The sequence below is a fragment of the Salvia miltiorrhiza genome, chromosome 2, assembly GCF_028751815.1.
Source record: "Salvia miltiorrhiza cultivar Shanhuang (shh) chromosome 2, IMPLAD_Smil_shh, whole genome shotgun sequence".
Taxonomy (NCBI): Eukaryota; Viridiplantae; Streptophyta; class Magnoliopsida; order Lamiales; family Lamiaceae; genus Salvia; species Salvia miltiorrhiza.
The window spans coordinates 74,012,615-74,028,787 of record NC_080388.1 but is presented as its reverse complement, the minus strand read 5'-3'; the positions used below and the strand labels follow the sequence as shown (position 1 = coordinate 74,028,787).

The following is a 16,173-nucleotide window of genomic DNA, read 5'->3' as shown; positions in this document are numbered from 1 at the left end:
TCCTTGCTCGTGGTGTGGCTCTTTCATTTAAGAAAGATGGAGGTGAGTCTTCAGTAACTTGTATAGGTGAAGCTGGCGGAGTCACTACCTCTTGTTGGACTTCTCCAACTTGCTCGACTGTCCTTTCATCATCGAATTGTGGGATGAAGGTGAAGTCACCGCTGGAGCTGAAATCCCAGACTCCTTCTTCGTCGAACTCCACGTCTCGACTTATCACTGTTTTCTTGGTATTTGGATTATATAACTTATAGCCTTTAGAGTTAGAGTTGTACCCGATAAAGATGAATGCTTCGCTTTTATCGTCGAGCTTCTTCCTTCTCTCATCTGGTACATGCACGTAGGCTTTGCTCCCAAATACCTTTAGGTGGGAAATTCCTGGCTTTCTCCCGCTCCAGGCTTCTTGTGGAGTCATTCCCCACACGCTCCTTGTCGGCGATCGGTTGGATAGGTACACCGCGCACGCCACTGCTTCGGCCCAAAACTCCTTAGGCAAATTTTTCGTCTTTAGCATGCTCCTTGCCATCTCCATGATTGTTCTGTTTTTTCTTTCCGCCACTCCGTTCTGTTGGGGGGATCTCGGAACTGTCAGGGGCCGTCGAATTCCATTTGCTTCGCAAAATTCTAGAAACTCCCTTGACGTGAATTCTCCCCCTCGATCAGACCTCATGGCCTTGATTTGTCGTCCGCTCTCCTTCTCGACGGCAGCTTTAAATTTCTTGAATGCATCGAATACTTCTGACTTCTGCTTCAAGAAATATACCCACGTTTTTCTAGAAAAATCATCAATGAAGAGCAGAAAATAATTATTTTTACCGAGGGAGCTTGGCTTGATTGGCCCGCACACATCAGCGTGAATTAACTCCAGTGGCTTTTGAGCTCTTGAGCTTGACTCCTTTGGGAATGGCTTTCTGAACTGCTTCCCGAGTAGACAACCTTCGCAGAGTTGATCGGGATGTTTGATGGATGGTAGGCCTCGCACCATCTCTTTCTTTGATAGCAATTCCAAGCCGCCAAAATTTAAGTGCCCAAACCGTAGGTGCCATAACCAAGATGGATCTTTGTAGCAAGCTTTCAAGCATTTGGCCACATCATTTCTAATATTTAATAGAAACATTCTATTTTTCGACATTGGCACCTTGGCAATAAGATTATTTTTGGCATCTCTTATTGAAAAGTTATAATCTCTCATGTGAATATCATAACCTTTCTCTAAGAGTTGTCCCAAACTCAAGATATTATTTTTCATATTGGGCACGTAATAAACGTTGGAAATAAATTCATGATTTCCATTCTTCAAGCGAATTAAAATTTTTCCTTTTCCTTTAACTGGAATTTTAGATTCATCACCAAAGGAGACGTTGCCACTTACCGACTCATCGAGCTCCACAAACATGCTTCTCTTCCCGCACATGTGATTGCTAGCACCAGTGTCGAGGTACCACGTGTCATCTTGTCTTCCAGCTTCTCCTTTATATGCCAGAAGCACACTACCATTTGCTTCGCTCGTGTTCTCGGCATAATTGGCCCTTTCTTCAATCCTTACTTTTTCACTTCTGCACTCGGAAGCATAGTGCCCAAATTTATGGCAATTATAACACTTTATTGAAGATTTATCGTACCTCGACTGCGGGTTGCTCCTCCCCCGACCACTTGTGAACTCATTTCTTTCACCACTGTTGATGAAGCCTCCTCGTCCTCGACCACGTCCACGTGCTTGGCCTCTGCCTCGATCTTGTCCTTGGCCACGCCCTCTCACGAATTGTCCACGACCATTGCTCGAACCTTCTTCTTTATCTTTTGAGCTTACTTGCATTTTTAAAAGTTGCTCTGAAATTTCTTGCTTTTTCTTTTGCTTCTCCTCATATGCTTCTAACGATCCCAACAAGAGATCGATCGTCATCTCCTCCAAATTTTTAGTTTCTTCGATCGTTACCACAATGTGCTCAAACTTTGGGGTTAGTGACCGCAATATTTTCTCCATAATTCTTACATCCTCCAATTTTTCACCATTTCTTTTCATTTGATTAGACACCGCCAAGACTCTTGAAAAATAATCCGAAATCGATTCGAACTCTTTCATATGTAAAGACTCAAACTCTCCTCTTAAAGTTTGAAGCCGTACCTTTTTTACTTGCTCCGCTCCTTTGCACGCGTTCTGGAGCTTCTCCCACGCTTCTTTGGCGGTACTCGCATTTGAGATCTTCTCGAAATCGTCGTCCCCCAGCGCTTGATAAATGAGATAGAGAGCCTTCTTGTCTCTCTTTCTCGCGTCTCGCAATCTATCCTTTTGTTGTTGGGATAGTGCGGCCTCGTCCTGCGGCTCCTCGTAGCCGTTCTCCACGATCTCCCAAACGTCGTGGGCTCCTAATAGCGCCTTCATCTTGATGCTCCAATTGTCGAAGTTGCTCTTGTTGAGCATGGGGACTTGAAACGATTGTAGGTTGGCCATTCCACAGGTAGGATTTTATGGCTCGGATACCACTTTGTTGGAATATAAGTATATATAATGGAGAATTTATTTAATTGGTAGGAGGAAATTTGAAGAAATTGGTTGTGGACGTGTGTGTGCTTAAGAATTTTAGTGGGAGGATTGGAGTTTGCTAACACAATCTTTCTTTAATTCACTTCATTCTAAACAATTGATACAACCTCCACATATATATATATATAGTAATCAAGTGAGAATTCTAGAATTCTCTTGATTTCTATCTAGATTTTTATACTTATTTTACTATTACAAAATATCTTCACTTTGTCACTTTTTCTAGAATTCTCTATATTTTTCTTTCTTTCTTTTTCTTCTTAAAATATCTTGATTCTAGATATTTCTAATACAAATATCTTCATTCTAGATATTTCTAATACAAATATCTTCACTTAAAAAATCAAGTTTATTTTTATATTCCAACAGTTCCATGGAAGAATGCTATATACCGAGAGAGTGGAGAATAACGAATAAATCAATAAATTTTCCAAATAAGCCAATAAATCAGTAACGAATAAATCAATTATATTAAGGTATATATTTATTTTTTACCATTTAATTTAAGTTTTATTAATTTTAAATCATTATTAGGATTGGTAAGTCTAAAATTAGGATATCTATAATTTTTTCAACTTCAATTTTTGGAAATAAAAGTTAAGTGTAGTTCATAAAATTATACTTTCTCCGTCCCATAAAGACATGCATAGTATGAGAAGACACGAGTTTTAAGAAATTATGTAAAGTATAGTGTTAGTTGAGAAAGGGTCTCACATTGATTGTAATGTATAGTGGGAGAATTATAACTATAAATAGAGTATGCATATTTTATTTATAGGACGAACGAAAAATAAAAATTATGCATGTTTTTATGGACGTCTCATCCGAGTATTAAAGGCATTTTAGTTTGACAAACAAGTGCCTAAGTGCTAAGAGTAGGAACTTTGATTTTTGCATAGTGTTCTTTGATTAAGAAAGTGTATAGAAGAAATTAACATATATAGGTCCGAAGACTTAAGAAATTGGACGTATGTCGTTATTAGCATTTAATTTTTTTTTTTCAAATTGACATTATTTAATTTCCATCTGATCAATTAATGCTTCCTAATTAATTGATAAAGTCCACACTATCATTTATTAATTTCCTTTTATGTTTTTCATACTACGAAGGAATATCTATTTATTTAGACAATATTTTCCGTCTATATTTAATTTGTCAATTCACATAATGTATATGTATATTATATTAAATGATTTATAATGCTTGCAAATATAACATGCAGTCCTCCATAATATTTTGATGCAGTGTATATATACCTCTAATATTGTGTAAAAAAAAGCACAAAAAAGCTCCAATAAATTGCATTTTAATTCCATCATTAAAAAATAATATATGATTCAAAGATGAAAAAATTATGATAAATATAGATATGGAAACGTGGCAGCCAAAAAAGTGTATTTGACCTATGCCATAATGCCTTGAAAACAAGGGTGATTGGTGGGTATGGTTGTTACATCCCCTACCCAATTATAAGCATATATGTCTCATTTTTCATCAATTGCTTCCAAGTATAAAAAACTCTTCTTTAACTTTGTTGGCACTAGAGTTAAATGATTAAGCCACAGTTTTGAAAATCTTGGTACTCCTTTTAAAGTAATTAATCAACCATGTACTTTTAATTGAAAATCGGTTGTAGCTTTTAATAGGGATCGATTGTCGTAAAAATCATATTTTATCGTGAGAATTGAGAACACTGTACTGACGTGCATGTATAATTATTATATTCATCATGACTGCACTCAGTGTGTTTTAATTAATGTCTTACTTTTACAAACTTGAAAATTTAGTTTTCAGACCATTTTAGTTTCGGCTTTTGAATAAGTCCATAACTCTCTTAAAATGGGCCGAGAATTGTTTTGTGGATGCATTACTTATTAATTAGTGTCTTATATTTATATATTTGAATTTTTTTATAATAATTTTTAAATCAGTCTAATTAAATTATTGTCCTAAAAAAACTCTCCAAGTCTCTAACAAGTCACAATTGTGACTTGTTTTATTTCATATAAATTATCGAACATAAATAAAGTATACTTATAGCGCACCCTAAAGGAGTTCGAAGGTTTTTTAGGATAGTTACTTAGGTTGATTTGGAAATTAGGACAAAAACTTTCGAACTTGTAAAAATAGGACACTAATTTTTTTTAGAGTAAAATAGGACACTAATTAATAAGTGTTACACCCGCAGGACATTTTTCGGCCAATTCTCGGCCGAGAAAATGTCCTATTTTTACGATGCTTATTAATTAGTGTCCTATTTTACTCTAAAAAAATTGGTGTCATGTTTTTACAAGTCCGAAAATTTTTGTCCTAATTTCCAAATCAACATAAATTACTGTCCTGAAAAATCCTCTGACTCCACCCTAAAGTGCACTAAAAAATAGAATCATCTTTAATATATATAAGTGAGAAAGGGAAAAGGCTACATTGCTTAATACTGACAAAATAAAGATGTACTATATATTTTTTTATTTCATTATATAATTGCATGCTCCTAGGATCTTCTTTTCTATCTTAAAATTGTATGTACTTATAATCAAATATACATACGTGACATTACAAATATTTTATTAGCTATTTGGTGCAAAAACTTTAGTCATGCGATCTTTGGCGTGCATGGCTCGCACAGTACCTAAGTAAAAACAATTATTTATTTAAATTTTATTTAGGTTAATTATTTATTTTCTTCTTGTGATTTCCTATTTTGAGTTTGAGAGGCTAACACGTGTTTACCTGCTTCAAAATCCCAGTTTCCAAATTGGGGCAATCTGTGTGGCCACGTACATATATATATGACCATTGCTAATCTTTTATCCTAAATCATGATTCATGTCAACAGCCACCCTCACCTATTCTTTTCATTATTTCTCATTAATCTAAATTACTCAAAATAGACACTTCGTAGCCACACACATACACCCACGTATGTGTGCTTGTCAGTGTGTACATATTTCATATTTATGTATTTTTTTTCGTGGATCATATGTGTGGGGTATATGTGTATCAAAAATCCTAACTTTTATTATAAAAAAAAAATTAAATAGCCAATGCAATAAATGATATAGTTATGTCATTTCAAAATGTTGTATAGGACTGTACCCCGAAATAAAATTATTAGTATATAGTGTAAAATTAATAATAAAAAAAAAACTTCTAATTTTTTTTTTATCTGTATCTACTTTTGCAGACTAGGTAAGTTAGTACCTTTAGGGGGTGTTTACTTTAGAAGATTAAACTTGATAGATAAAAGTCGTAAGACTAATCCCTTGTTTACTTGAATATTGGATTACAACTTTGAGATATTCCAAGTCCTTTGATTATTTCTATATGTCATTCAAATTAGTTTTGCTTGACTTTTATCCCATGAAAAATGGTGGGATTGAAGCTATCCTACTATTGAGGATAAAAATACTCAATCTTACATATAATCAATCATGCAAAGTAAACCACCTCTTAGGGGACATTTACTTTGGAGGATTAGCCTTGATTATTAAAAATAATAAGGCTAATCCCTTGTTTACTTTGATGGATTGCAACTTTGGGATATCTCAAGGTCCTTGATTATTTCTATCATTCAAGCTAGTTTTGCTTGGTTCTTATTCCATAAATAGGGTGAGATTGGAGATATCTTATTTTTCGGGATAAAAATACTCAATCATGCAAAGTACACGCCCCCTTAGTAAAAAAAATATATCTTCTCATGATCGTCCAACATAAATCTTTCCTTTCTTCTCAACTCTTGACCGCTGTCAGGTCCAATTCTGCCTTGAGCTATTCCATCTGACTCTTACGTTATATCACACCTTCTTATATTAAATACTCCCTTCGTCTCCGCATTGATGATCTATTTCTTTTGGGTACGAGTATTTAGGATAATAAGATAGTATAAAATTGTGCAGAGGTGTGTAAAGCAATATTATTTGTAGTGTAAAATTATTACCCAAAAAAAAAAATATGACATTAAATTTGATAACATCCCAATAAAATAATTAAACAAGATATCAATAATAGAAAGGGGGAATATTTTTCAATGTTTATTTTTACTTATTGCATCCTCAAATACAAAATCCTGACTCCATCTGAATAAATCAATTATGTATACTAAATTTATTGTGCGTTCGCATATAGAGTGGTGAATCAGACAAGCAAGCAAATGAAAGCCGTTAGACTTCAGGTAACTAATTCATCAAACTCTTAGCTAACAAATAGATTTTGATACTCTAAAACGAAAAGAAAAAAAAAAAACAAAAGAGAGAGAGAGAGAGAGAGAGAGAGAGAGAGAGAGAGAGAGAGAGAGAGAGAGAGAGAGAGATTTTGGTCAAACATTAATTTTACAATATTACTTTCCCATCAACTGTATTTTCAGAATCCCCAAAGTCAAACACACTCTTAAACGAAGCTTCCTTGTCTTAATTATGTGATTTATATACTTCTATCCAAAGTAACTATATATATATATATACATTTTCTTAGTTAAAGAATACAAATATTACTCTTACATATACATCAATTCATACTCAAAATTAATAAATTTAATTAAAAAAGGTGAATATAATTATAATTTTAACTGGATAATCTGTCAAAGTTCAAAATTTTGTTTGACATCTATAGATAACTTAAATCTTTCACTAAGTGTAATGAAACAAATATTATAATATATATCCAATTAAAATTCTAATTGAACATATATATATATATATAGGGTAGGGTTAATATAAAAACCCCTCTTAAGATGAAAACTAGGAACCAATTTAAAGCCATTGATTTAAATAAAATAGAGGGCTGAGATTAAACTACAGATGCACAATTTCGATTGCATAGATGCAGAGTTTCAATTGCATAGATGCACAATTTAGATTTGTTTGAGTATTTTGCATTGTTGATTTCATTTGCATAAATTGCATATTTTTTAAGTGCACAGTAAAATATAATAGATGCACAGATTCTTTTGTTGACTAAATCCTAACCATTAGATCTAATATTTAAAAGGTCAAGATTAGGTTCTTAGTTCTCATTTTAACAGAGGTTTTATTAGAACCTCTTCCTATATATATATATATATGCAAGCATTACGTATGAACTCAAAATTAATTACTAGAAGAAAATTAAAAAAATAAACAAACTAGCTTCCACTTCTGCTCCCTGTTAGGGTTTCTCAAACATCTCGAAACAATTAATCTAATTTTTAAATTAGGAATTGGTGAAAATCAAGTACACCTTGTACTGCATGCACTTGATTTTAACAACTTTATTAAACATACATATATATTAAATTAATCTACCGTTTCGTCATTTGACTTGAAAAACAAAAAATCTGGGTTAATTAATTTGTTGCACAATCATACTTCTTCAAGTAATTAATTAGTTGTCACGAGTCTAATTTTTTTTAATAGAAGGATTACCCTAATTAGCTACCACGTCGTCATTAGCTTATATACTAATTAACATAATTATTTTAAATTGTTCATTCTTCTGCATGAGGTGTTCAATACATTTCAACAAACTCTCAATAACTTATTCTGCCCCATTGATTTTATTTCGCCACGATTGATTATTTATTAATTCCAAGAATTCTGTGAAATTTTGGTATCGTGGATAATGCATAAAAAATTAGGATTAAAAAATTTAAAAATTTATTATATTAGTATATGGATATGTAAAGCGTTGAATAAATACGTGTATGGTTGCATGGAGACAGTATACGTAAAGTGTGCATGAATAATCGTCATTAGATTAATTAAATAATTAAGGAGACATATCCAGATGTTTCTACTGAACGCCAAATATAAGATTGTGATTAAGGTTAATTAATTTAAAAAGAAAGGGTCTATGAAAAACGGATTAAGATAAATTAATGCGCATAATATCGGTAGTTAGGTGGCAACGTATTATGTCGAGGTGCAAATGTAGCAAACAGAATTCCTAAGTAGGTAAATATGTGTGCAGTTGAAATTTAAAAATATTATTAGAAAATAGGTACAAACGGAATTATGTAATTCGATGATCACGAGAAATATTTACCTTGATCCTCTTACTCGTTGCTTAGATAATGCTAATTTGTGATTTAAGAAGTAATGATTCGATTTTACATTTATGCATTATTAGAAAATGCAGCTCTAAAACGATTGGAAAAATAATTGTTAATAAAATAATATTTATAAAACTTCTTTTTAATTTGTTTAATTTATAATGACACTTTTTAAAAATAGTATGTGGTCCCTACCTTCTCTACACACATTAATTAAATAAGCGATCCCTACTTACTTTACATTCTTAATAGTTAACACTTTATTTTTAATTTCTGCATGTGCCCAAAATAATTTTGTCAAGATAAGTGGAACGGAGGGAGTATATTATCATTAAGCTAGGTTGGAGATATGTTTAAACTATAAAATAGCATTCGATATATTTTTACGAAATTCGAACTATAATTTCATTTCAATAATTTTTTTATGTTCATCACTGTTGGAGTTAGTATTTTTTAGTATTTCACTATCATCAATGTACATGTATTATGGATCATGTATTTAAATATCACTAAATAAATAGAGTAAGAAAAAAAGAGAGGAGAAAAAAAAGAAAAAAGGAAAGCCTCATGATATTATTGGACTGGATTTTCTAGGCCGAATTAGAGCCCAGATTAATTTGAAGCTTGCTCGGCCTGTTTGAGAGATAATAGTTTTATATTTTAGAAAATAATAAAAATATAAATAGATGTACGATTTGACTCTTACAGTGTGTTTGTTTTGAGGTAGAAGAAAGGGATCGATGAGCTTCATTTACCACTTTATAACTCGTTTGCTTTGACGTAATAAAAAGTTCGGGTAGATGATATAAATTTTCTGACAACACCTTTTCCCTTGAGAAAGTGATAATTTTGGAGGATGGTAAAATTTTATACAACCTTATAAAGAGTGGATAATTATATTATAAGAAAAATTGTACAATAAGAGTGTGTACTTAAATAGAAATATCACAATTTTTATAGACAGAATAAAAGGGTAATAATACCATAATTTTTCATGGTATATAAAATGAAACAAACTACTCCTCCCGTCCCACTAAAGTGTGTACTTTTCTTTTTTAGACATTTTTTCCACTAATAAAAGTGGGCTCTTTCTTCCACTTAATATTTATTAAAATTCGTGTCACCAACAATCATGCACATTCTTATGGGACGAATGGAGTACTTCACTCGATCCACCAAATAAGTACTCATATTTTCTTTTCGATTCGTCCACCAAATGAGCACTCATTTGCTTTTTTTTTTTTTTTTTTGTAAGAGTATTCCATACAACTCACTCACAATAAAAATATGAGACTCTTATTTTATATACACTTAATTAATTTCTTAAAACTCGTATAATCCTTAATTAATGCGTATTCATTTGGTGGACGAACATGATAACGGAGTTCTCAATGTTAGAGTTAGACTATTATCTCATCAGTTTCTAATAAACTTTATTAGATTTAGAAACGTGTAGAGATCCTATTTCTATCGATATGTCAATATTCATAAAACTATATATATTTTTTTTTTGTTAGGCACCTTTTTGGCCTATACTGAAGCAGCAAAACTCGTGACAATTCATATCATAGAAGATGAATTCATTTCGAATAGTACGACGTATGCGTGCCTAGTTTGGTCAATTAATTTATACTCCCTCCGTTTCGCCGAGCCTGAGGCGTTTCTTTTGGACACGAGAATTATTAGTGTTTTAAGTGTGTAGTATAAAAGTGCTAAAGTAGGAGAGAGAGGTAATAAGGGGTGCAATTAGTTTTGTAAATTAGTGCTTTAAATTGCCTAATTTTTGCCAAAAAAGAAAACGACTCAAACTCGATGGGACAGCCCGAAAAGGAATACGACTCAATCTCGATGGGACGGAGGGAGTAGATAATATCAATTTTACAGGATAAAACTGTACCACTAATTCTTTTTGTTTGGCCATGTAATCATCATAGCAAATAAAAAAAAATATTGCGATTGAAAAGAGTTAAAATCAACAAATTAAACTAAAGTAGTTGTCTTTTTGTTTGTAGCTGTCTTTGATTGGCAGGTAATTGCCTTAGCTGTTGTTGTATTTTTAGGTTTCTTCACCTAGTGATAAAAACAAGAGAAGATGTGATGTTAAGTTTGAAACTATGTTTTATCTTTTACATGGTTGCTATTTTTAGGTATCTTTTTCACACATCTACTTCATTTGATCCTAGTTGAGATCGCCTAGCAATGAATTTTGTATTTTAAGTGAGTGATTATTTGGTGAGAGATTATTTGGTGAGACAACATGGGGTCTCACCGGTCGTCCAAGGAGAGGCTCAAGTGGACCAAGGAATTGCACGACTTGTTCGAGAAGGCAGTCAATCAGATTGGAGGTCCAGATAGTAAGTGCAACCAAACTTTGCTCATCATCATCATCATCATCACTTGATCAATAACACATTCAAATCTTAATTTCTGGGTTTAATTTTCTTTAGGAGCAACTCCCAAAGGTATTCTGAAAGCTATGGCTATTCCCGGATTGACCATCTTTCATGTCAAGAGTCACCTACAGAAGTACAGGATGTCGGTATTCACTCGAGAAGAAGACCATACCAGTAAATAAACCGTCGATTTATTTCTTACCATATACTCCCTTCGTCCTGCATATATAGACTTGTTTTCCTTTTTCGAATGTCCCATTAATATAGGCTTATTTTCATAAAAAGTAATTTTTTTTACTCATTTACTAAGAAATCCTCTTACTCTTTACGAGTCAGAGGGTTTTTTAAGACAGTAACTTAATATAGGCTTATTTTCATAAAAAGTAATTTTTTTACTCATTTACTAAGAAATCCTATTACTCTTTACGAGTTAGAGGGTTTTTTAAGACAGTAACTTAATATAGGCTTATTTTCATAAAAAGTAATTTTTTTACTCATTTACTAAGAAATCCTCTTACTCTTTACGAGTCAGAGGGTTTTTTAAGACAGTAACTTAGGTTGATTTGGAAATTAGGACAATAACTTTCGGACATGTAAAAATAGGACACTATCTAATAGTGTTGCATCCGCAGGACATTTCTCGGCCAATTATCGAATTTTTGAACTTTCCCGCATGGACCAAGCACATGACATCCTATCTGGAGTCGTAAAAATGACGTGCTTACCACATAATCAACCCCTCCGTGCGGGTTGTCATGTGCTTGGTCCGTGCAAAAAAGTCCCAAAATTTAATAATTGACCCATAAATGTCTTGCGAGTGCAACGCTTATTAATTAGTGTCCTATTTTTAAAAATTCGAAAGTTATTGTCCTAATTTCCAAATCAACCTAAGTTATTGTCCTAAAAAATCCTCTAACTCTTTACTATTATATCCCTATTTAATTCTTTAATTTACTTCAACTTTAATTCATCATTAAATACTAAATATGGGCATATCAGGAGGTTTACATATATATTTTCATTTTCAACGATTTTTCTTAAAACTTTACGTAAATTCCAATCAGCCTATATACACGGGACAGAGGGAGTATATACGTAGCGCGTATTCGTACTAAAACTTATAAGATGCAGAAGGCAAGCTCGAGAGACGGAGCGTATCCGAGATGCTTCCCAACTTCTGTGCCCTCTCGTGAGTCACCTCGATCTCGATTCGTTACTAATGCCCACCACTGCACCACAAACTAACGCACATCGGCATGAAAAATTGCAGCGGCGCGCAGCTGAACGAGGCGTTGCTCATACAGATGGAAGCGCAGAGAAGACTGAGCGATCAGCTTGAGGTGCATCAGAGTTAAGAGACATTATCATATCCCTTTTACATTATACATATAAACGACGTCGTATTACGCATGCATGCAGGTCCAGAAAAGCTTGAAGATGAAAATCGAAGCGCAGGGAAGATTTCTGGACAAGATCATGGAGGAGTACAAGAATAGGTCGCCTGCAGGAACCAAGCCATACTCTCCCATTCTCTCACTTCCTTCTCTCAGCGACGAATCCGACTCCGATGTAGAAGATGTGAGTGAGATTTCATCCAAGGAAGATTTCCAGCCTCCCAAGAGGATCAAGATTCAGCAGCATCACAACCTTCCATGCTTCAATCTTGATTCACACCACTTGAATCTCTTCTCCGTCGATGGCATCACCAACCAAGAACTGGCCTTCCCGTGGGTCGACCGCGCGTTATCCCCATCGCCGTTGCTGGGCATGTACAACCATCTCAATCGGTGACGATGATATAGTGCTGTGTGTAGTGAAATAAAATTGATGTGTTTGTGGATTGAAATTGATGGTCGATGTGTGTTTCTATTGAATAATGGCCAGTGTATATTGTCGATCGTTTGAGAGATGTACTTGATCATAGATATGCCCTCTCTATTTTAATTCGTGGTATGTTATAATCTTTATTTCATTCATCCATCTCTTGATTTTACTTTATTTATATTTAGAAAAAGGATTTCTTGGTTGGTTGGTTTATTCATAATTTTAATTATAATTCATGTGGAGTACTATTATTTACATTTGCACATCCATTTGTATGTACACACATATGTGTGTCTCTATATATATACATACATAAGGGAAGGGCTAAAATAAGAGCATTTTTTAAGATATAAAATAAAAATCATTTCCAGCCCTTAGATCATCAAAATCTACGGTTGATTCGTAATCCTGTTGAATGGATTTATGGTCCTGAGTTCGAATTCCAAAGGTAGCAAAAATTTATTATTCACAATTCATACCTTTATACAGCGAATTCATACGTGTTCTATATAAAATTCATACATTAAAAATTGCTTTTATTTCTTATTTTAAGATGTGCGCTCATGGTAGCCCACCCCCATACATAAATACTCAAATTCAATTAATTACCTAATTAAAATTATGTTAAAAATGATTCAAATTAACCAAAGAACATAAAACCCCACTTTCAAATTTTCAAATAAGGGTGTGTTTACTTTGATAAAAAAAAGGTTAGAAAAAGTATATTTTCCATCATTTTAACATATTTCCTATGATGGATAATTTTCTCCGGTCAGGCTGGAAAATTTATTCGGGCAGCCCCTTTTCACTCATTTTCTCACAAATGTTGGATAATATTATCCTATTGAGAGGGTGTGAAAATATTTTCCAACATTTCAATTTGTTTATCCATCTATTTCTACCAAAGTAAACACATAATAAAAAAATGAGAAAAAGATAATATTATCTCACCTTTTATTATTCATCCTTTTCAAATGAAAATTTTACTACCAAAGTAAACACACCCTAACAGAAAAGTCCATTTAAACTCAAATATGACAAGATCTATTCTTTTAATTTTTTTTTTCTATAATTTATACATGAAATTTGAATAATAAAACCTCAATAAAATTTTCTGTGCCCTTCACCAAGTAAAACAAATGAAATCAAATTTCCAAGAAATCATCCAAATCCCAACTCTCCGCAATCTCAAACTTCAACAGATTACTGCAGAAACTTTCTCTCTCATCTTCGCCGCCGCCGCCGTTGATGACGGCGGAGGCCGAATCAAACGTAGGAGCGCTGTTGTTATCGCTGCTGCTGCTGCTATTTGTGTTCATCGATTGAAAACTCGAATTTTCCGACAAATCTGCCCTAATTTGATCGTAGCCAAAATCCGCCGGAAAACTCCGATGATGATCGCTCGCATTTGCAGCAGGCATCACATTCTCTTGAAACAATTGTTGATATTGAGGTTGATTGTGATATGAATTAATATTGCTTTGATTTGGTGGGATTTGTTGGCCGATAATATATTCAAAGTGATTAGGTTGGATGTGTGGGACCGCCTGCTGCAGCTGATTTTGGAGCTGCGAATTCAACATGAGCTGCGCTTCGCCGCCGCCGTTGCACGACGCTAGGGTCATCGCCAGCCTCAGCGCCTCCGGATTCAGGAGGCGGAGGAGGCTAAGCTGCGGCGAGTTGAGGAGGGTCGACGTGAGGTCGTGCAAGTCGAGCCGCGGCGCGTGGGTCACCGGGTCGATCCCCATCCGGAGCAGCTGCTTCCGGATGTGCGTGTTCCAGTAGTTCTTGATCTCGTTGTCGGTTCTTCCCGGTAGACGTGCTGCGATGGCCGACCATCTAGACATAAAAATTAATAATTGAGTAATTTTAATACAGATTCTAACGTTGATGTGCAAAATATAATTATTTTAAAATTTTTTAGTAATTTATATATATACAATTACCCCTTAAAAAAATGATGACGAGAATCTTACTTATTGCCGAGTACGCTATGGAGTTGGATTATGGTTTCTTCTTCCTCGAATGAGAATCTTCCCCTCTTGATATCTGGCCTCAGATAATTGGTCCAGCGCAGTCGACAACTCTTTCCGCATCTTTGAAGCCCTGTAACACGAATTATTCAATCACGTGATCCAATAATACGTAAATTAAACCCTAATTAATATGTACAGGGGACTATGCCATTTTTTTTTTTTTTTTGGATTTTTGCGGTGAGAAAATTAGTACCAGCATTTTTGGGAAGATTTCTCCAATTTCCGGCGCCGTGGGCGTGGATGTATCGACTGAGCTTCTCGTCTTCTTCGGGAGTCCATGGGCCTTTCTTGAGGCCATTTTTGTCGCAGCAAGGTGTTCTTCCCATTGTTGATGAGAGAGAAAGAGAGATGTGTGAGAGTGAAGAATGTGATGAGTTTTGGACAAGCTTTGAGAGAATTGGAGATGAAGTTTTGTAAGAAAATTAAGTGAAATGTTGATGTAGGTCCGAGTTAAGAAAGTGATGACAAAAAGTGCTTATTTATAGAAGGAAAAATGAATAATTTTGTAAGAAAAATAAGTGTAATGTTGCTGTCCTCTCTCTCTAGTGTGCTGTCTAGGTTGAGTCAATTTTATACTACAAAAATACAATAATTGGATAATGAAGTAATTAGTTGGAGATTAAAGAAAATCCTAGCTTAATTAAGGACTCTTAATTCAGTGTTTTATTATTTTGTTAATATTTTTATACAAATAAAATTTATTGTAAATTATTAATAAATAAAAATAATTATATAGGTGGAACATATCATATCCTATTGTTAAGTATTATAAAATCAAATATTTAGCATACCAAATTAAATAAAAATTGAAATTGATTGTAGAAAATAAGATGAAAGAAAAAAATGAAAGTCTAAAAGTATAAATGAAATACTAGAACTTTTTGATTAAGTTTTTTTCCAACCTCGAGTGTTAATGTGAAAGAAGTTTGGAATAGTATGAAATATTGGAGCTATAAAAGAAATTAAGATGTCTTGATGAGTAAATGTAAAGAGTAAATGCGAAGACCAAATAGATTGTCATTTTCGAATTTATTTTTCAATCGTGATACATTGGTTTTTCAGTTGAATGTCGTCCAAACTACGACTTTCTACTTTTTTAAGGATTAATTTATTGTTTATTTATTCATTTTCTATTTTCTTACAATTACAATTGATACTCCATATCTGCATAATAAATCAAATAAATGTGATATTACGATATAATGTATATACACATGCCATGTTTTATTTTATCCGTCCGCAAAAATATTATCATAATTTACTTTTTGGTTCAATCACAAAAAAATGTTCATTTATATTTATAGTGCAGTGGTGGGGTCCACAGACTCCACACAGCTTCACTCGCATAT

General features: G+C 33.5%; 2 protein-coding genes across 2 annotated transcripts; one reads left to right on the top strand and one right to left on the bottom strand.

The window, feature by feature from the left end:
• Nucleotides 1–10,742: 10,742 nt before the first annotated feature.
• LOC131009297 (myb family transcription factor PHL7-like) lies at nucleotides 10,743–12,940 on the top strand. The gene is made up of 5 exons (XM_057936593.1): nucleotides 10,743–10,925; nucleotides 11,019–11,138; nucleotides 12,096–12,153; nucleotides 12,235–12,304; nucleotides 12,384–12,940. Exons 1-5 carry the CDS (start codon nucleotides 10,829–10,831, stop codon nucleotides 12,753–12,755), a joined length of 717 nt encoding a protein of 238 aa, XP_057792576.1. The 5' UTR covers nucleotides 10,743–10,828; the 3' UTR covers nucleotides 12,756–12,940.
• Nucleotides 12,941–13,809: 869 nt separating this feature from the next.
• LOC131009269 (transcription factor MYB41-like) lies at nucleotides 13,810–15,361 on the bottom strand. The gene is made up of 3 exons (XM_057936554.1): nucleotides 15,018–15,361; nucleotides 14,765–14,894; nucleotides 13,810–14,627 (listed from the first exon to the last, which is right to left on the bottom strand). The coding sequence occupies exons 1-3, from the start codon at nucleotides 15,148–15,150 to the stop codon at nucleotides 13,934–13,936; spliced, it is 957 nt and encodes a 318-aa protein (XP_057792537.1). The 5' UTR covers nucleotides 15,151–15,361; the 3' UTR covers nucleotides 13,810–13,933.
• Nucleotides 15,362–16,173: the final 812 nt, after the last annotated feature.